Genomic DNA, 21,567 nt, shown 5'->3' on the forward strand with positions numbered 1-21,567 from the left:
CAGATGTTGCAATGATGGTAGAGATCACTTGCTTTAAAAAAGTATATCCAAAAATACGGAAATTTTAAGGGAATTTAACTTTGAAGGTCATTTTAAAGGCTAGCAACATAAAACAATAATCCTGTTTCAGCGATTGAATACTTTCATACTCATTTTTCATTTTTCTTTTAGCATAATCCTCACAAAGAAGTAAGAACCAGTAAACCTTATCAGCATTAAGAAAAATAGGCTCCTGATAGTACAGAATATGAAGCTATACAATCTGGTGTTAAATCTACTCATGATATTCCATTATTTCAGCTACCTTTGACTTATTTGCAACTTTCTGAATAATTTCTCTGAAAACAGACTGAAGTTCTATCATGTTTATTAAAAGTAGACAAACCCCTTTTCTGGTAAGGAAACAAAAAGCCTAAAAATCCATGTTTGCTAAATTATGAATCAGAACATATAAATTAGAAAGAAATTATGTATAAGTAAGCTTAAATAGAAAAAATATAGATATAAGGAGAAAAAAAAATTAAAAAGAGAGACCTTGCCCACTGAACTGCTAATGTATGGAGAAGATACAGGAAGTACAAACCTCCTGGGATATAACCATGCTGTTAAGTCTGTTTAATGGGAAGCAGGAAGAGGAAGAGGGATGTACACAACAAAAAATTAAAGAATATCTTTCTTAGAGGGATTTTAAAATTAAGAACAAGAAACATTCATTGCAGTTTAAAGGCATTCTGCAAACCCTGTGTATTTATCAAACACAGAACAAGCTACCTGGTTAAGTTCCTGTGTTATATCCTTGTCAGGAATGTAATGAAATTACAACACGTGATAAAGATGCTGCTGCCAGTCAGTCCTACACTGCAGATAGCTCTCTCCCACAACAAGCTTGGGAAAGGGGCATGCCATCCTGTTCAGATTTCAGGGAGAAGTATGAAGCAAATAATACATGTGGCTCAAATATTAACAGTACTTAGATGGTTAAATTTTTTTTTCTTTCATTCTTGACAGAAGAAAAACAGTATTTTCATTTCAACACACTGAAAACCTCGTATTGTGTTTTACCTCACCAGTTTTCATGGAACATTTCCTGCCTACTTTCTGTACACTGTGAGGAGAATGAATCACTGGCAGTCAGACCTTATTCTGACCCTTCACTTGGGCAGGGCTGAAGATCTGCTCATGTAGAAAGAAAAGATTTAAACAGCAAGGAAGTCGCAGGTCAGACTCACAATATTCTAGCAGGGGCTGCAGAAAAATACTGTGCACAGATTGCCCAATTATACCTGAGGTGAATGTCTCCTTTCCCAAAAGCTATCCTGAAAAATGCTAGGAAAGTTTTTAAAAAGCATAAATAAAATATAGTTATGGTCACATTGGACATTATGTGCATTTTCTCATAATTGATGCTACCAATAACTTTTACTTCAAACAGAATTGTTAAATATTCTGTTTTTGGACTTTACCATTTTTAACTTCCTTTATTTTATTTTTTCTCTGACTGGAAGATTATATGCATCTCCTATTATAATTGGATTTATTCTAACTTTCTGACATACAAATCTGAGGGATGCTATACACTGGAGCACACTAAGATGGAGCCATTCCTTAACATTTGGATTTCAGACAACTAAATTTCAGTCTTAATGTCTGTTTCATGTATACCAGCTACACACTGCATGAAAATAATCCATGCACTTCTGCCCCACAACAAATAAAATGACGGTCCCTTCATTAATAATTTCAGAATTTCTGTTTCTTTTGTGACTATTTATTTAGATCATCTTGCTTGGCAGATTGCAGTGAGACTTTTAATCCTTCTGCTCAGTCAGAATTTAATTAAAGTCTTGACTCAGCATAACAGTTCTGGACTGCTGCTGCTGGAAAAGAAAATTTTCAAAACCCAAATGCACAGGAAAATATATATTTTAATGCATTATAATGAAGTTGCTGTAGGAACTACAGTGGTCTTAATGAAAAGCGAATGAAAAGAAAGTTCATCACTCTAAGAACATGGCTCACTTAGCAATTTCAAATCATGAAATAATACTGTATCTGTATAACAAATAATCTAGCCTGTGCATTCGTAATTAATTTAACTAAAATGCCCTCTTATACTCTAACTTCTTATTGCATTTTGCTTCCTGTTAAGCAATGGAGTCAAATAAACAAGTCTTACAGTCTGGCTATATGTATTTAAGGTTAAATGACAAAAATTCCCTTAAAATGCAGGTTAAAATCAAGTTCCCTTGGCCATGAGAGAGTGAAGAGAGTATAAAACAGAACTGGAGCCACAGTCACAGTAGGGTGGACATACCGTCAAACAGCCCATCAGGCTCTGCTCAAATGGCCTCTGGAAGGCTCTGGGGTCTCCACACCAGTCCAGGAGCTCTGTTGCTGCATTATGGAAGTTTGCTGGGTTCTGTAAGTGCTGGAAAGAGAAGGCAAAGTGACATGGTAAATAACATACACGAGGGCTGACATGTTCCTTTCTACATCAAATTATCGCAAAGTCTGGCAACTAGGAACAGCATGTAATTCAAAAGCAAGACTTTCAACTGCACAGTGAATGGAGAAAATCCTTCTTCATTCTTATTAATACTTACACAGTTTTCTGACATGACTTTAGTTAGAGACAAGCTGTAGCTGAAATACCAGAGCTCCCCAAACTCTTTCCACAGCACCACCTCTCCCACCTGCAAATCACAGTGGATTCCACTTGGAAATCAGATTGTCTGAGCCCAAATTAAGGGAACTTTTAGTCTCAGATTCAATGTCTTTGAAGTGTGTTTATGCCCCACTGTTGGGACATGCCAGCACAGCACCTTCCAATAATCAAGATTTCAATCTTTGCTGCTGGCCAATGAGGCAAATGTGACAGACTCAGAAATGCCAGTGCCAGGGAGAAGCACACTCACTATACCAATCCCTTCCAGGAACCTTGGCTTCTGCTGCTCGAGACATCATCATGAGCAATTAGGGTGATCAGCTTCAGGATCATGAAAAACAGAGAGTTATTTCTTAACTGAAAATGCTTCCACATGCACAGAAGGCAGGCAGACATTTCAGAGGGGAACCCTACCTCTCCTGAAGAGGGTGGCAGGATTTTGAAAGGGAAAAAAAAAATCTGGGTTTGTTTTGAAATTTGCATGGGCAATAGAGTTTTGGTGTTTGTTTTTTTTTTACGATCACCTTAATTTCTGCCTTTTTACTGCACAACAGGAAGTCCTGATTTTAGAGGCGCTTAGTAAACTTACCTAATACTATTGTTCACAGTGGCATCCCTCACTGTCTGCATTGCTAAAGTATTCCAAAATTTTAGCTGGAGGAAAGGGATGGCACAGGAAAGAAGGAATTCAATTTACAACAGTAATATTGCTACTAAATTCTCCAATTCTGGTGATGGTAGATGTGTCAGTGAAAATTCCAGAAACAACAAGACTAGAGAGTATTTAGGAATTGTTGGGGTTTTTTTAAGTAGCGGTTTTACAGCTTGGAATTGCTGAGAAAAATATGAAAATGACATGAGTGTTTTATCTGGGAGGCACAAATCTCAGGGGCATAATTTTTAAAATATATCATTACTTTTAAATCAGTTCCATAATTTGGGAAAACATGACTGCTCATTTCTAAGCATCTGGATCAACTATAATGCTCACAACCTATTTTTTCTCCCTTCATCCCCTCATGCCTGAGTAGCTGCATATATTAACGTCACGACAAATGAAGGGAAAAAAAAATTCCTCCCATGGCAGGTTTTCAGGAGTTCCCAGTCTGTGAGCTTTTGGACCATGTTACATTAGATAATTCTTATTCAATGAACGCTCTTGGTCAGAGGCCTTGTTTTAACAAGGGATGACTGACATGCAGGGCATGGATTTTTAAAACAATAGCAGAATTTGAAAAAGCAGACAGGCATTGTGCAAAGTGGGTTTCTACCTCTGGTCTATCAACACGGGTACAGCTCACTCTACCAACCAGTGAGAGCTTTACCTAGGCTGCATTTCAGAATTACATCTCTACCTGATCATAAAATTATTGGTGGAGGAGTCAAATGAATGTGTATACAGACTAAAGGCAAGAATCCAAGTGAGTACATGTAAGAAGCCATATTGTAAGGCTTCATGTAAAAAAATCCCATGAACAGAGCCAGTAGTTTGGGTTATGAATCTTCCAAGTAAAAGGGAAAAGGATTCTTTTTTGAACTCTTCACTTAAACCACCAGAGAAGTGACTGCCTGACACCAAATCTCTCAGTGAATACAGCTCCTTCCACAGGCCACTTTGATCTGCAGGGGAAACAGAAGTTGCTTCAAACCTCTCCACATCAGCATGTGTAAGCTCTGCTAATATCAAATACACTATTTCCAGAAGGCAAGAGAGGCACATGAGCTGGTGAACAAAATACTGAATGCCTACTGTACTGATAGGACTTATGTCACAGATCTCTCAGAAGGGAAAAAATAACCCAAACCAAAACCACAGAAACAACATAAAGAAAAATTCACTGAAACCTATGCAATTTTGTATGTGAAATAGTTTTTAGTAACTCTTCTCTCCTTGTGGGAAAGGAAATGAATTGAGAGCTGCTAATCAAAAGCCCAAGTAAGAGCTACATGATATTTATTCTCACCAGTGTTGCTGCTTGCCAGCTACATGTCTTCTGCTAAAGCTTACAATGAAATTTCCCCATTGAGAAACAGACACTACACCTGAATGAGAACAATTTTTAGATACAGGCTAACAGATAAAAAGCAGGGCACACCCTTATCCACATGCTTCATTTTCAGTGTAGCACCACATAAGGGTAATTTGTACTTACCATAACACCACTGAAAAACAGTATTTTTTTCCTAGATTAAAGTTTCAACATGTATTAAACTTGCACTTTGCTATGGCAGAAAAGGCTCCTTCTACTTGCCTGTGCCAAAGTAGGGGTGACCTCAATGACTTGGTTTTAACTGTTTGTTCTGTAACCCTCCAGCAAGTTATTTCACTGCATCAGGACTGACCCCTGAGGGACACTATCAGAACCCACTTAAATACAGAGGGGATACTGAAATCCTGACTTCCTAATGCAACTGCCTCGCTGAAACTTGGTTAGAAACTCAGTGGGCAAGATCAGCAATTCTATTAGTTGTATCACAGACTAAAAAACCCCAAACAAAACACAGGAAAACATCAGAATACCAGTGGGTCCTGCCTCTGGATTTGAGTAGTTTATGGGATGAGATAAAAGCTGGTCCTGAGGACATTTCTTGCAATGTTGCACAGAATTCTGTCTGGGACATATTTCTCACAGCTTTCTGACTTTCTAAATAATTTTAAATTCAAGTTCTCTTCCAGTTCTTCTTTTTCACATTCAAAGGCTAAGGCTACTTTTGTGGAAAACAAAGAGAAGATCCAGCATGAACCAAAGCATGAAGGCAGGTGCAATTCCTTCCCTCAGTTACATAAGAGAATGCCGGCTGTGATTTTTATTTATTGACAACTTAAACAGTGTGTGTGGAGCAAAAAGCTCCAATGTCATTCATATCCTCACAACAAAAAGCCTGCCTGAGAAGAATTTTACATCTACCATACTCATCAAGCAGGAAATAAAGAGATATTCTCAGTTCTCGATCCAAGAACAGAAGTACAAAACAAAGCTTATGCCAGATCCATCCATCAGCTTTGTTGTGAAGCATTTTACATGCATGGCTCTATCCTCTTCAACTGAAATTATTGGCAGCATTCTGAAGAAGCAAGGCATATGTCTGAAGAGTCTTGTCTGAAACTGTGCTTCTTGTAAACAAGGGGAAAAAATCCACCTCATTAGGAGCTGGTTTAGACAAACGTGACAATGAACCAGATCTGGTTACAACACATCTTGGTGTATCTTCAAAGCTGCTGGTGAAGGGCTACCTAACAGCACCATGCTTGCAAGCAATCATGTTTTCAGCAAGTGGAGAGGATTTGTATGAATAAAATCTGATGCAAAAATGAACAAAGCCAATGAACTGAATGAAACAGTTATTTACCAGATTGCTTTCAGTATCATTTGCTTTTCAGAAGACTATTTGCAAGACATGACAATTTCTATAATTGAAAAAAATTAGAAGATTTTCAGTCTAATAATTTATAACACCCCAAATCTAATATTCTCTTAGCCTGAATAGAACAGAAATCACAGGAATACTTGATGCTTCTGAGAATATCGTTATTGTGGGGATCACCAGGTGATGCTCTGAAGAGAGAGTCTGAGTCTCAGAGTCATATTTGATCTTGGAAGAGATCCCTTGCTCTTTGTACCTACTCAATTAACAGTCTGGCGTAGGGCAATAGAGAGAACAGCAGAAGGCTTTGCTATCCATTTTACCATCTCCAAAGAAGAGTGAACTGTACCAGCAAAGTCCTTTTCTGAGGACTGCTGACATTTGAGCTGGATTCCAGGGAAGATGGGAACATCTACTGCTGCTTGTGATCACCTCTGGCTTAAACACTCAATTCACCTAAAGAACAGACCACCTTTGTAAATTTGTGTGGACATACAGGCAGAGGATGCAGTTCCACTGCAACTGTCTGTGTGCCCACTCCATGGTTTACTGCTCTGTCATCTCCTGGGGCGAGGGCATCAATGATAGTGTTTAGAGTTACATACAACAGCTGACATGTGGCAATTTTTGGTCCCAACGTTTCAAAATACAGCCACCCATTGAAATTCTTACTCCCTTGCAATCAAACAGTGATCAGAAAGTCTTGATATACAATAAAAACTCTGCAATGGGCACAAAAATATAAGCTTCATTCCACATATGAATTCAGGCCCTTATGAGTTAAAAAGGTATATATAATAAAGATATTATTATTTAGAAGAATACTAAAGCACAGCTGAGTACTCTCTGGGTGGGTGGGTGAAAAGTGGGTGAAAACAACTTCCTGCAACCCAAGATTCAATGTGATTTTGGAGACTGAATTGCCTACATTAAAACATGGCAATGATGAGGGCCTTATCTTCTCTAAATATAGAAGACTGCAACCCTTCTCTACACTTGTGTACCTTAGACAGAACAGTCTAGTAAGCAATGCAAGAATATCAAAATTAAGAACAATTACAGAGGTTTAATATTATCTCACATCAAGAAATGCTAACGTGATGGCAATAGTATGGAAAATGAATCTTTAAACATGAAATGCATATGTTCCTCTTTGCTGCTATAGAAAAAAATGTTGAATTTCAATTTACAAATGACATCTCTAGTGGAGGGTTTTTTCCCTCTTTTCTGTGGAACAAATCAGACTGAAGGCAGAGACCTAATTTGCCACAATTTAACCTATTCAAAATGAGATGTCATGCAGTAAGTTTTTGAGCAGCAAACTGCTTAACTATGCTAAACAAGTTATTGCATTTATTTACGTGATGTCGCAGCAAATTATGAAGGCTGACTCAAGTTCTCTGTTTGTTTTGCCGAGTTACGTCTGCTCTGTGTCTCACTCCTTGATTTAATTGAACTGCTGAAGATAATATAACTTATCACACAGACATTATGCCATGTTGTAGATTCTAGGTTAATTAACAGTAGCCTACAGTCACTGAATTTCTCACATGGTTAGCCACTTGGACCCCGTCTACTGTCTAGCTTCACTAATCAACGAGTCTGGGAATTTTACATCAGCGACACAAAACACTGGCAACACAGGGAGCTTTTCAGCGCACAGAAAAAGAAAGCACAGAGAGATGTAGGTAGCCTTTTCTTTGCTCTGAAATTAACCCTTCCCTACACACCATGTGGCAAGACTGCACGCTTGGTGAATGCTCTGGTCCATCAGCTGAGGAGAATGAATCCAGGAGGCAGCTGTTCTCCTGCAGGACAGACACTCTGGGCTGCTGTTCCACAAGCACTGGGGGCTGCCAGCCCTAGAAGGCTCCTGCCTCCCTCTGCCTTCCTGCCTGCTCCCCTGCACAGCACAGGAGGACACATGCCTGCCTGCATGGTGAATCAGTCCCATTCTGCACTAACAATCTGAGCTGCCCTGGCCCTCCAGGACGGCAGGCAGGCAGGTCCTTGAACCTTAGCACTAGCAGGGGAGACAGCAGCAGTGTGAGCCACTCCAGGGGAGCCCCTTCAGGAGCCCATGGGAATGGGCACGTGTTACAGCACAGCGTTTTTGCATACCAACACTAGTCTGAAGCTGGCCTAAATCCTAGGACACATTTTGTTGGTGATGCTTAACCTTATGGCAGGTTGTCTCTGTGAGCTTCCTTGCCCCAACATGTACTTCCAGCACTTGCAGAGTCTCAGACCACACTTGCTGTTCTGACTGTGATCTAACCTCCCAAATGCAGACTTTCAGTCACCTCTCACAGTGAGATCCCACACAATCATTAGATCTGACTCAAAGAAAGTGGCAGCAAACAAAAGGTAGGGCTGGGAAGGTACCAGGACTCTGCTCTCAGCAGCAGCTTTGGATTAAACGCATGGCAAAACTTCTCCCAAAGGTGGAGCTGTATCATCAGTATAAGAGGATGACACAGTTAAGTTCACAGCATAAACACTCCTCTCCTGCCTCACAACATCCTCCTTAAAAAAAACAACTGTACTTTCAATTATTTCAAGCCAGATAAATATTTTGTTATTAATATTCCTCATTATTCTACATAAACATAATGCATACAAAGAAAGGTGCCAGAAGGAAACACAGACTTTTACTATTCTGATATTGTACATATTTATTCTTGAGGTAATCCTGAGACTTCAGCTAAGTTTAAACAACAGGTTCATCTGTACGCTCTCAAAACTCGCCAAGAGGTCTAGAATTTCAAGGTATATAAAACCCAGCACAAAGCCCATCTCTTCCAAATTATGAGGCCAGATACTCTGCATGACATAAACTTTGTGTACATTTGAAATACCTGTGTACAACTCTGAAGTTCACATGACCTGCTTGCTATTTTCAGCTGCTACCATGCAGGTTTTCAAGCCTTTCTTGACAACAATGGAAATTAAAATTCTCAAATTGTCGTAATTCTATGAATTTAATAACAAAACTGTAAAAGCACATATCAAAATTTATATATAAAAGTAAGTATACTCAAAACTATAAATGCAGAACCTATAATTCCTTTGGAGCTAAACTGATTGATAATGTGTGGTGAAGGAGCTGACCTGCTTCACTTGTGGTGATGGAGCCGACTCCATGCCTACAGTACTTTTCTAACTCTGGTGTATCTGGTGTATCTCCCTCTGACCCTTGAGATGGGATTTGGTGGCCAGGTGCTTTGGCAGATTCTGCCAGGCCATTCACACTATTTTTTGTTCATCTTAATGCTCATCCAGACATGTCTGCAGTCACGTGTAATGAAATGCACTTATGTGCTGAAGAGGGGCAAATAGGGGAGTAGGGAAGAATGGGACCTGGACGAGAACGGGCAGAGAGAACTGGCAGAGGTTACATGCCCTTCAACTGGAACAACTGGGAGCAGAATTACTGTGCTCCTGCAGGTGGGGCAAAGGGCATTCAGCTCCTAAAGGAAAACCAATCACCTCTCTTAGGACTGTAAATAGGACTCCTGGTCAGACACCCGTGACAGAGCATAACCACAGGGAGACAGAGCTGGTCTCTCTGTTACTCAGTGCACAGGCACCCTGCTGCCAGACCTGAATTTGATGCCTCACTCAGTGCCATAAGACCTGCAAATCAGCAAGAGCCATTTGCTTTAATACATTGATTGAGCCTTTATTACTCCAAACCCTGAGCAAGCTCTGTGAATGAGCCCAACCATGAGCCTGTCTCCACTCCTATGCAAAGGCCTCTGCTTCAGACCCCCATCCACCACTGGCTACCACAAAAGCTCAGATACAGAAATACAGGACAACATTACCCAAGAACACACTTTAAACATAAAAATTGACATGACCTGAAATAGGTGGTTTCTCCATCTTTATTTTTTTTACTGTCAACAGTGATTATGCACACCTTGCCCTATCCACAAGCAGCCATACTCAGTATATTAAAAACTCATCTGCAATCAATATTCAAAACAAATGGTCTTTTTCATGAGGATAGAGGGGAGCATTGAGCTCTTCACTGTCTTTTGGGAGTGTGATTTTTGTTTATCTGGATATGGGAATAGATAGTTCAATTCTCTACAGTCCTTTTCAATATCAAAGACTGTTTTATTTAGCAAAAAATTAAAAGGCTCAAGCTGTGCACTTTGCATTCAGATAATCCCCCCTCCCAATTTCATGTTTGTGAGATTGAGAGATCCCTAATTAATAGAATTATCTTGCACTTACATGGCTCATTCCATTGGAGGCTTTATAAATATTTTATTAGGCTCACATTTTGAGAGGCACTAGATATACTAAGAGAGAGATTAAGACCATGTTAGCAATTCCTACTTATGAAAAATAGAACAAACAGAGTCACCTTTTCCTCCTTTGTCCATTGCAGCTTTATTTTCAAAAGAAAACAAATACTGAGCAATGACCAGCACCTCTATCAGATGTTTTAACATCAAGAAATTACTGTGCAAGATCACATGCTAAACAAATGAGAAAAAGAAGAAATAAAAAATATGAGCATCTCTGAACTGAAAAAACCCCAAGCTGTTCAGTTATGAACTGTAAGGAAACAAAATCTATATTAATGCAGATTTTAATTGATGCTTCTCTCAGACACTTTTAGTATAAAGTGTGTGTATAATTCAGTACTGATTGCAGAAAAGGTGGATGCCTGGTTATTGAGCAGCCCTGTTCTGCTGCCTGGATCTCCTGCACCATGGGTTTTGTGAGGATGATTGCACACCTACATGCACGTGCTGGAGCAAAGGAAAGATACTGCAACCTTGGCTTGTCCATTAGTTTTACAGAAGTGTAAGGAATGGATTTAACATCTTATCCTCAAGAACAAGACACAGAAGCCAGAAGAGCTGAAACAAGAATCATTCCTTAACTCTGCTGATCAGAACTGCAACATTGTCTTCCTTTCAGTCTATGTAACTGCAGTATATTTATGATATACGTCGATAAAACTTTATGTTAAGTAAGGGATCATGCAGCAAATTAAACTCCTTTAGTCACAACCTACTGTTCCACCCACCCTCCCCTGCTCAGGAGGAAACTGTGATTTGGGGGCCTAAAGGCTGTGATCAGATCTGACTGAAGATGGAAATGGGGCAGACTAATGGCAGTATGCCTTCATGCTCCTCTCCTGATTGTTGGTGCAGGCTTTGCACCTTCCTTACCCCCAAGATACTGCTATGATGTCAGCTGAGAGCAGTGGAAACACTATGGTTTACAAAAACTCCACATATGAGAGGGGTCAGAAGTATTTTTCCTTAAGCACTCACAAACTGATTTTATGGGATAAAAGTCAAAAGACAAAGGTACAAGTGTTTGCTCTTTCTCCAAGGCCATGCTCAGTCATGCAAGGCTCCTGTCTCTCTTTAGATTTGTAATTACAGCTCAACAGAATTATGAAATCAGTCTGCCTAACCAGTTCACTTGCTCTTCCTTGGCGACTGAAACAACCCATTTTCCATTAGTATCTCCCCTATACTGTGCCAGCATGAGATGTCTCTCTGTGTGACTACAGCAACAATGCTGAGGGTTCCTCAGCCTTAGCACTCCAGCAGGCATTGCAATGATACAGGAGCTTTCTTCTCAAACACCCTTGTGATTTTCAGTCAGTAGTTTCAGTCCTAAATATCTCAATGTATCAAGCAGTTAATTTTCTCAAAGCAGTGGCCATACTCTTTCTGTTAGAATACCACTGCACTACTAGAATAATGTTTTATTATTACAATAATATTTACATAAATTGGTAATGGCTTTTATTGATAAAAATAGGCTTATTTGTTCTAGACTTGCTTACCTGCTGCAAGGTAAAAACATCTACTTTCATAATGTGTTTTAGTAGAAGATTAAGTGAAGGACTCAGGCAAACTGCGGTGTCTACATAAATACTTCTGTGTTGTAAACCATTTCATAATTATAGGTACATATCACCTCATGAAAAGTTTGGGTCAGTGGTTTTCTTTCACGCAGTTCTTACCTTACCAAGGTGTTTCCAGGACATTAAAGAAGTATTACACCATCCCTTTACTGGAAAATTATTGTCAATAGTGCCTTCTTTAAAAAGAAGTACCACCTAAAAGTATAAAGTGAGTTGATGGCAAGGGGGAAAAAAAAGCACAAACTCCTCTGATATATGTACTGAATCAAATTTTTTAAATTAATTAAAATAGATACATTTATTAATTTTCTAAATTTCAGATGAATAAATTCACTGATTTTGAAAAATATCTACTAGTCTTCAGTATATCCTGTTGAACAGCAGCACATTTGTTGGACATCCTTTGTTTTGCAATTAATTTTTTTTACTCATTTGAGTAATTTACTTACTTACAGAGCTTTTTATAGCACTTTTAATCAACTGATTTAATCTTTATTATTTTAATCTCTTAATCTATGCAGAGATAAAATCTCAAGGTGACTACTTAAAATGATGACTTCACAAACTGCTACCACAGCGGAAGATGTAAAATTCTCATGACCTATTCTCACAGGTCCTACCAGCCAGCAAGGCATTACTGAGATATTTGCAAATCAAAAGGAAAAATGCTTCCCCAGACAGTTTTTCAATTACAAAACTGCCCACAGCACCTGCTGTGTGACCTGCCCACAGAGGCCAAGAAGGAGTGAACACCGCCAGTGAAAAGACTTTTCCTTCAGGAGAAGATGGCAGAGGTCTGCACAGCTGAAGGCTCTTGGTATTAACAGTACTTTGGCCACTACAACTCATTTGAAAGCATCTGCTTTTACAAATGGTAAAGAACTTAGGTGCAAACTCTAAGCCATGCCTCTATGGATTTGCTGTTGCACACAATAGCAGCAGCTCAGGTAGCAAGCACGTGTGTTGGATGGAAGATCCAGAAACGGCAGGACAGAAGTCAGAGATGTCACCAGCTGTGTCACACTTTCACTGCAAAGCTTGACCCAGCTGCTGACAAAAAGGACCTCCTATGCTCATCTGACACCAAGGTGACATCATGGACTCCACTTACAGATCCCTAGAAATTTCAAATATTCATCCTTATTTATCCAAAGTATTTTAAACCACAGGCCAGATTAATTTGCTGCATAGGAAAGGATAAAATTATACCAAATCCTATGGGTACTGGAGGTTTTCTGCCTGAGTTTGAAATGTGCACTTTCCATGCTGAAATGGAAATACTAAGGATACTAACACAACTAATATTAAGAGTTATAACACCCCAGCCCTCAAGGACGGGTGCTGCAGTAAAGCAGCAGAACTGGGAATGCGCAAAGTGAAGCTGCCACAATTTTACCAATCCACCTCACATGATGGGTTATATTCCACCCCCTGGACCCCTGCCAGATAAACAAACCAGCCAAATACTGCAAACAAGAAGGTGCTCTCTTCCCCCTCCCCACCAGAAGCACTTCTAGCAAATTGCCTCTTTGCTCCTTCCCTAGCAGCTTCCCTACCAGGATGCAGGATCTAATGAGCAGGAATGTTGACTGACAAGTCTCTAAATGGACTAGAGGAGCCCGGAAAGCTGGTCTGCTGTCAGTTTTTCCTAAACATACTTTAGTCTAGCAGAGGAATATTCCAACAGACTGAGCACAAAAGCAGACAAAGAACTTGTGGCTATAGGCCTCAGAAAAATAGATACAAAAAAATGTTAGCAACTAACACAACACTGATGGACCATTCAACCAATAAACTGTAACACTTGAGCCCCATCAAATGTCTTTTTAAGGAAAAGGTCTTTTTCCCCTTTAGCCTTGTTATTTCACATTTAGCTGCTAAAACCCCCGTAACACTTATACAGAATACAAAAAAAAATATATTCTAAATAAATGCATTCTTCATAAGAATACTAATTTTCAAAGTTCTTCAAGAATGAAATTTTTATGAAACTACTGTGGGCAGCTTTGTAAGCACATGCAAATGAAAAAAAATGGGAAGCATTTTTCTTTTATTAAAATCTTTTCAGCTGTAATTTCATGCCAGTCCTTGGTAACCAGTCCAAAATATACTAAAAATGACATGTTTAGGACTGCTTAGCATTTACATGAGTTTGCAACAACAACACTGAAGAGCAAAAGAATTAGTTTAAACACTTCAGCACTTAAAAACAGTTATGTAAATATACAAAGAATTCTATTTTCATCTGAATTGCAAGCTACCAAAAACCTAGCTGCTGAGTGATGAAAGAAATGGGCTTGCTTGTTTCCAATCTGAGCAAGAAAATATCAACACAAACACACAGCAATTACAACTTTTAGCATATCTCTCTGAATGGCTGGGTAGGCACTAAAAAGCATTGCTAGGCAGCAATTCAGCAAGCCTTCTGGAAGGAAAGAGGGGAGAAATGCTAATGGATTTCTGGAAATCAGCTGTGTGACGTGCGTCTCCAATTACGTGGTGATCCTGCACCATTTGATGATACAGCTCAGTGTGCCCTGATGTATCATGACACAAGCAGCAGAACCAGCCTTCTCTGTTCCACCATGATCTAATACTTTTGACACCAGAGAGCCTTTTCACACTTCTCCTTAACCTGTTACTAACATTTCAGCACAGCTTCAGAACAGAGCCTAACAGCTGTACTCAGCACAGTGGGAAGATATCACCCACCCTTTCTGAAAGGGGTGGCTTCCTCGTAGTTTCAATATAGAAAGGGTTTTTTTCATCTACTTCTTTGCAAGAATTTCAGAAGAAACATGCAGGAGGGACCTTACAAAACTAACTGACAGCAAACAGAGACACAAAGGGTAGAAGTCTAGATTCATAATAGCTCCAAGTTTTTCAAGTAGACCCATTAGAGTAAGAGTAGAGAGATGTTACCCAACCCACTGATTTCCCCTGGCATTTGCTTCCGTCACCTAACAAATGCAATGGGCACCGTCTGGTTAAAGCCACACCTCTGGACTGCTCTGAAGAATGCTTTAAGAAACCCAGTAAATTCTTTACTGGGATTTTCTATGCAGCAGGAGCCAAGCTGGCTCCTTCAGAAGGCTGTGCCTGGGCAGCAAGGCAGCTCTCAAATTCAGCTCCATGGCTGCCTGAAACAGCTCCTACTGCCCCACACCTTCATGGACATTGTGCCAGAGCCGCCTCAGCCATAAGCGGATAAACAGATTATTACTGCAGCCTCAAATATGGCAGGGAATTCTCAGGGGCCATCAGACCTTTGCTCTGCACAAAAGTAATTCTGTGCTTTTGTTTGTATGGACAAAGACTTTAAGAAAAAAAGCCTGAACATCCAGCTTCCTCCAGTGTACCCTGAAGAGTCTCCTGTGTCATGACAAACTAATTGCACGTGTTAAGGAAAGCCTGTTACTTTGGCTTTTTCCACTGTACATCAAAAAAGCTATGTTTGATTTTAAAGCACACACACTTACAAATACTAAGGGAATCAGCTACAAAGAGACCACACAAGCTGTTCCAGCCTTCCACAGAAGTCTGGGGTTTTTTTTTAAGCATAAATACACAGCCACCTCTTCAGTTTGCCCTTTCATCTATTCTGCAACACTTCTTAACACACACTTCATTTCCTAACTAGCTGATCATATACAAGTTTTGGGTTTGTAGCTTTAAAGCACTAAAAAAGATGAAGGTAAAACACAACCTTGATCCTGGAACAGAAGTCAGCAAGGATATTGTGGGTGTCTCACAAGTCACAGAGCTGGGAAGAAAGAAGCCTGTCCTGACCCTGTGCTGAAACCTGATCTAGTTAAAGAGGCACATGGATTACCATTTATAGCATTTCTCAGGGGCTGGAGTGAGGGGCAAGGAGGGCTGCAGACAGCTCTCAGTCTGCCAGCAGGGTTATAAAACTTGCAGATGCTGGGCGCCAAGGAAGGGTGGCTTTGCTCCCCCTGTTGCAGTGCACCTTCCACACCACTGCTGTGTTAACCACCCCAAAAGCACATGTGTGCCCAGGGGAACAGCAGCACTGTTTGTTCACAGTCTGGGAAAACAGAGAGACCAGAAAAAAAGGCAGACACATTTTTGTCTGACCCTGCAGTTAATCCCCAGAATAGGTGAAGATAATTTTCATGGCCATGCAAGGTAGTGCTTTGCTCCCAAACTCAACATGCACAGGGCAGTGTGTGGTCCAGCTCTCAATGGGTGAACTGGAAATGACTCTTTCTAGTATTAGCCAGCTAATGGCCTATCTCAAAGAACAAGGTAAATGTCCTCAAGCTGGAAATTTATGACCCTGTGACAGAGAGTTGAGTGTCTTCCAAATGGGCAGTTAGTTACTGTCTCTTTCTCCACTACAGCAAAGATAACAGCACGAGGTTCTGGAACTATGAAAAAGCAAACAGCAGCTTTGATGCTACTTTCTTCAACAAAACATTTTTTTTTTAAAACCAATCATTACTCTCCAACAAAACTACAAGTAGTGCCACTTGCACAAAAAAAAAGGCTTTCTGAGATGTATTTTCAGTGTTCAGCCACTGTCTTAATTAATTACAGTTCGTCATGAGTTGAAAACAAGCGTTTTCTCCTTCTCTTCTTTTTTTTTGGGCATAAACAGAATGGGGGAACCATGAATTCACAAGCATTCCCAAGCAGGATAGCTCCTTTACAGGCATCCTTTGACCCCTGACACAAGCATCCTCCTGGTCTACCAAAAAACCCCAAGCTTTCTTCCAGGATCAAAGAAAACAGAGTGTACACAAATTCTGGGCAGCCTGACCTTCCTCCCTTCCCCCTGGCCTACATCACTGAAGAAACATCCAAGCTGCATATGCAAAACAGCACTATGCATAAATGAAGTTAGTGGTTTAACTGACAGAGTACCCATTACATAGGCAAAATTATCTCTTTAAAACTTTAAGAAGTGTAATTTGATATTCTCTTATCTAATTAAAATAATATAAATTATGTACAGAAACTGACAGCTCTAGAAAAAGGAGCTGAGCAGCATCCTCCATTTGTCTCCACTTGATGTAAAGGTCTGTTCTTACAGCTAGAAGGTTAAATTGTTCTGCAATTTAACCTTCATTCTTCATCCTATGGGCTAGGATGGCCAAAAAGGACACCAATTTGTACCAGTCAAGGGCATGTTTTTTCTGAACCAGATGGTTGTTCATAAGAAACTGGGATGAAATCCTCAAATTCATGTTTTCCTCAGGCCTCTGAAGGGCCATTAGATGCATTAACTTTCACTGCAGAGTGATGAAAGAGAGACACCACAGAGCGAGGATGGATTACCACCAGCAATTCTGCAGGAAAAGATTCCTATTTCTGCTCCTTAACCTATGAACTAGCTTTGTTTGATTCATTCTGAAACCTTCTCTTAAGAAACATAAAGGAAATATGGAGAGAAATATAATCTGGTTTAGGTATGAGCTGTAATCTTTTTCTGTAGCACCCAAAGCATCACCTGCAAAAACCCCACATATTCCTGCACTACAACACATTCTAGAATATGTAAACTTCCACTAATATCTAGGAAAAGCTGTAATAGAATGATGGAGATTGATGAAACCAAGAAGATAAACACATTCTTATAGAATCAAAGAATATATCAAATTGGAAGGGATCTCTAAGTAATAATAAGGCCAACTTCCTGCTCCTTAGAGGACTACCTAAAATTAAATCATGTGACTAAGGGCATCATCTGGATGTTCCTTGAACTCTGACAGGCTTGGTGTTGTGACCACTTCCATAGGTAGCGCCTGTTCCAGTGAGTAACGCCTAATGCCCAGGCTGAACTTCCCCTGACACAGTGTCACTGCATTTTCCTGTGTCCTATTGCTGCTCACCAGAGAGAGATCAGCACTTCCCCTTGGCTGCTTCTCTTGAGGAAGTTGTCCTTAAAGAAATAAATTTAAAAATCCAAAGCTACTCATCCAGTACCACCCCCACACTTATCTTTTATCAGTTCCTTTGATTTAGGGTGCTTGTGTCTACAACACAAATCTATGAACAGAGAAATGCTGTGCTGCCTCAAGAAGCAATATGCATATGTCCTAGGGCACAAGTAGGCAGGCAGGTTTTTAACTTAGCTAACACAAATAAAAAACTAAAGCAGCAGCACTCTGCTGTGACCTGATCTGACAAACAAAACTGCCCAGACAACAGTGAAAAATTATTTGGGAACATTATTTCATGGAATAACAGGTTTCTGTTTTTCCAGTGTAATTCAGAAAATTTCAACCAGTCTGAAGAGATGAACTTTGGAGCTCATCTCCTGGATTCAGATGTGATCTTGAAAATATCTGTGTGCAACTTGCATTTATGCACCTGTTTGCTGCATGCATGCATTGATTTAGAGATAAATAGAGGAAATATCAACACGAAAACCCATTCTCTTGCTCACCTCCTCTAAAAGGACCATTGCTGTGAAAATTCTGTTAGGATTGTTGCATGTGGATAAGAACATACATGAGGGGAGAATACACACTGCCTGCAACCCTAGAGAGCAAAGTTCACTGAGAAGGGTAAAACAGGGAAAGACAGTCTCTGCCTCCTTGCCGTCGCTCAGTTATAAAAGCATTTGCAAGCACAGTTACAGTGGGGAAATCTGTAAATGAGACATAATTCACTGAAAGGCAGTGGCATGTGAAGAGCCCTTCATCTTCACAAACAGATGCTTCTGAAAATTTTACCTCGCAATCAGAAGTTTTTGCAATCTCCATGCAAACTGATTAAGCAGCACTCTGAGCACTTGGAGGCATGCCAACCATCCACGTTCTGAGTCTCCAGGCAGTGCAGGTCTCAGGTCAGCTACTGGATTAAAATCAAAACTGGCCCATTGGAATTGTGGATTACTGTGCTCAGAGCACCAGAATGACAGCTGCCCACTGTGACCCTCCGGGGCTGAGCTGGCAGGACGAGCACCACTCTGCTTCCAGCTGAGACAGATTTGTTGAGTCTCCAGGCTAAAGAGTTCTTAGAAAGGTGTATGGGAAAGTTTGGCTTTTGAGGTTAATACACCAGCTCTCACAGCAGATACTCTCTTCAACGAGATTAGTGTCTCATTCCTTCCCTCTGAAGGGCAAGGACACTCATTAAGCAACAGGACACTGTAATATGCAACACCTGCCACACCACACCCAGCCCTCATTCAGCAGCAATGGCCTCCACCTTCACTCACCTGTTTTATGCACTGCAGCCGGTCATTGGTCTGCTGTATGTGCCTGTCCATAGAATTCATTTTGATTGTCTCCACTTTCTTCTACCTGAAAGCCATTAAAATCCCTCGATCTGCAAGACAAAAAGGACAATAAAGATCACTGAACATGGTCCATATGCTTCCACCACCTGAACAACTGAACAGAGCTGCTTGCAAGAAACCCCTGAGCACACTGTGAGATAAAATAATAATAATCCCAATAACAATGACAGCCTGGCTTTTGCAAGGACAAGGGCATGGGGATTCTTCCTAATCTTCCTCTAAGAGAAAACACCTGCCATAAATATTAAATCAATCAGATACAGCAGAGTATTACATGGCCAAAAATAGCATAAAATGTGTGTCCTGAAGAATCTGGATTTCTGCATTGAAAATAAAAGCAACAGGTACATTTTGCACTCTCTTCCAGCTAGCAAATCTATTTCATGAGCCCTTGAAATGGCCAAGATGACAGGGAAGGAAGGACTGGGATTCACAACACAGCCCAGACTTTAAGAAAGACAGATGTCCAGATGGACAACCTAGAATAAATCTATGGAATAGGCCTAATCTTCAGAGCAAAGGGCTGCACAGTTCCTGCCTTCTAGAAAAATTGTGTTCATTCAGGTATCTATAGCCGAACAAACTACTTGTTACTTCTGGAAAAACATGGCCTGCCATCTTTAGGTCCATCTCTTAACAATGTGATTTAAGGCAAATTAAACCTCCCTGTAACTTAAAAAAAAAACCCTAGAAAATAAAAATTAAGGCTCAGAGTAGTGTTTGGAGTTCATGAACAATGAGTGGGCACAAAAATATACACCCAAATGCCCTCTTTACACCAAACTTTATAGTAGCACAAGCAAGGTCCCAGTCTTGCACAGCTCATGAACCTCCTCAGTGGCACCGAGTGCTTTGTTATTCAGAGCACTCTTCATGACAAAACTGTTTTCCACTCCCTCCACACACATAAGAGAGAGCAAATTTTTCAGATACTTGTCTGGTTAGAGAAGCTGGCTGTTCACCATTGCTGGTGCACAACTCAACATCTCTTCAGTTAAATAATTCCAGCACTGTCCATACTCAACCCCCTTGAGGGGAAGAGTGTTCCCTGTGGTGGGAACCTTGATTACACAGCTCTCACAATGAGACAGACCCCAGGCCACAGATCTGCAGGCATCCCACACACTCAAACCACCAGAGATTTCTGTACCTAGCTGATAATGTTCTTTTGTGGCTCCTGCTGGATTAGACTCAGGGGAAGAAATCTTTCCTGCTAGACAACTAAATGAGGTCTTAGAACAGCAGCTCAAGCTCCCCACCTCCAAGCTCTAGACACAAGAGCGCTCAATAAAGCATTCCTGTCAATAAATTATAATACTTATGAAACAGAAGAGCCAAGTATGCAAGTATTATCTTCTGATTATGCCACTGCCTTCTCAATAGCAAGTGCCATCCAAAGGTCCTCTAGCAAATGTAAATTGATGTACTTTATTAAAAGCCAGTTACACAGTCTTATCTGCCTGTAGGACCCCCAAACAGACCTCAGCAGTCATGAAGTTTAATCTCTCAGTGGACAGGAGAGGTATTTATCAACAGATAAGCTAGCCTAGACATGACAGTACTTCACCAGTGATCCATCTTACAAGCTAGGACACATTATCTGCATTTTAAGTGAACATCAGCACAGATGGAGAAGGGCACACTGAAAACAAATACATATAGCACACAGACGTCTGTTGAAAAATTTGAAGACATGCAAACTGAGGCATCTTTTTTTTTCCAAGAAAGTAATGACATTTTTGAATTACAGAATTTCACGTGTACACATGTAATGCCACTTCAGTTCACTGCCTTACAGTTAACCATAAACAAAATCAAAGGTTGCTATCATACTATCAGCTACCTGAGCCACAGCTTACTGTAGTACTTGTCCAAATTGCCATTTCTCCTACATGGCACAGCTTCTCAAAGCCCATCTGGAAAAGCAGAAGGGCAGAATACACAAAAGTAACTCACCTAACTGAGCAGGAACCCAACGAGGCCCTTGGAGGTAGGTCTGGGAGGGCAATCCCCATTTCTTCTACAGAGACAGGGCACACAAATTTTGCAATAATCTGATCAATTTCAGTCTCCAAAATAGTTCTGGTTTAAAAATCCAATGGCTCTCATGGAAAAGCACTCTCTAACTCTCACCCTTCCCCTAGTGGGCTAGAAGAATTTTCACTTCCATGCTCAATTCCACTTGTTCCCATGACATTAGCTCTGAGTCTTTGCCCTGCCAGGGTCCCTGTGCCTCTTCTCCCTCCCGGGAGGGAGGCGTGGATGGATGATCATCCACCAGCCCTTCCAGCTGACAGTGTGCTACTTTCACAGCCCAATCATATTTATTCTCTCCTGGTCAAGAGAAGGTCCTCAGCCCAATAA

The 21,567-nt window shown here is 40.4% G+C and overlaps 1 protein-coding gene across 7 annotated transcripts in view; it reads right to left on the minus strand.

The window, feature by feature from the left end:
• ZMIZ1 (zinc finger MIZ-type containing 1) overlaps positions 1–21,567 on the minus strand; it is a 338,520-nt gene that overhangs the window by 136,332 nt on the left and 180,621 nt on the right. For all 7 annotated transcript variants that reach the window (XM_030951382.1, XM_030951384.1, XM_030951380.1 and 4 more), the window contains 2 exons: positions 19,123–19,232; positions 2,315–2,428 (listed from right to left, as the gene is read on the minus strand). In XM_030951382.1, coding sequence (XP_030807242.1) covers positions 2,315–2,428; positions 19,123–19,182 — 174 coding nt within the window. In that variant the 5' untranslated portion in view covers positions 19,183–19,232. The remainder of the gene's footprint in view (positions 1–2,314; positions 2,429–19,122; positions 19,233–21,567) is intronic.

The sequence above is a fragment of the Camarhynchus parvulus genome, chromosome 6 (genome assembly GCF_901933205.1).
Source record: "Camarhynchus parvulus chromosome 6, STF_HiC, whole genome shotgun sequence".
Taxonomy (NCBI): domain Eukaryota; kingdom Metazoa; phylum Chordata; class Aves; order Passeriformes; family Thraupidae; genus Camarhynchus; species Camarhynchus parvulus.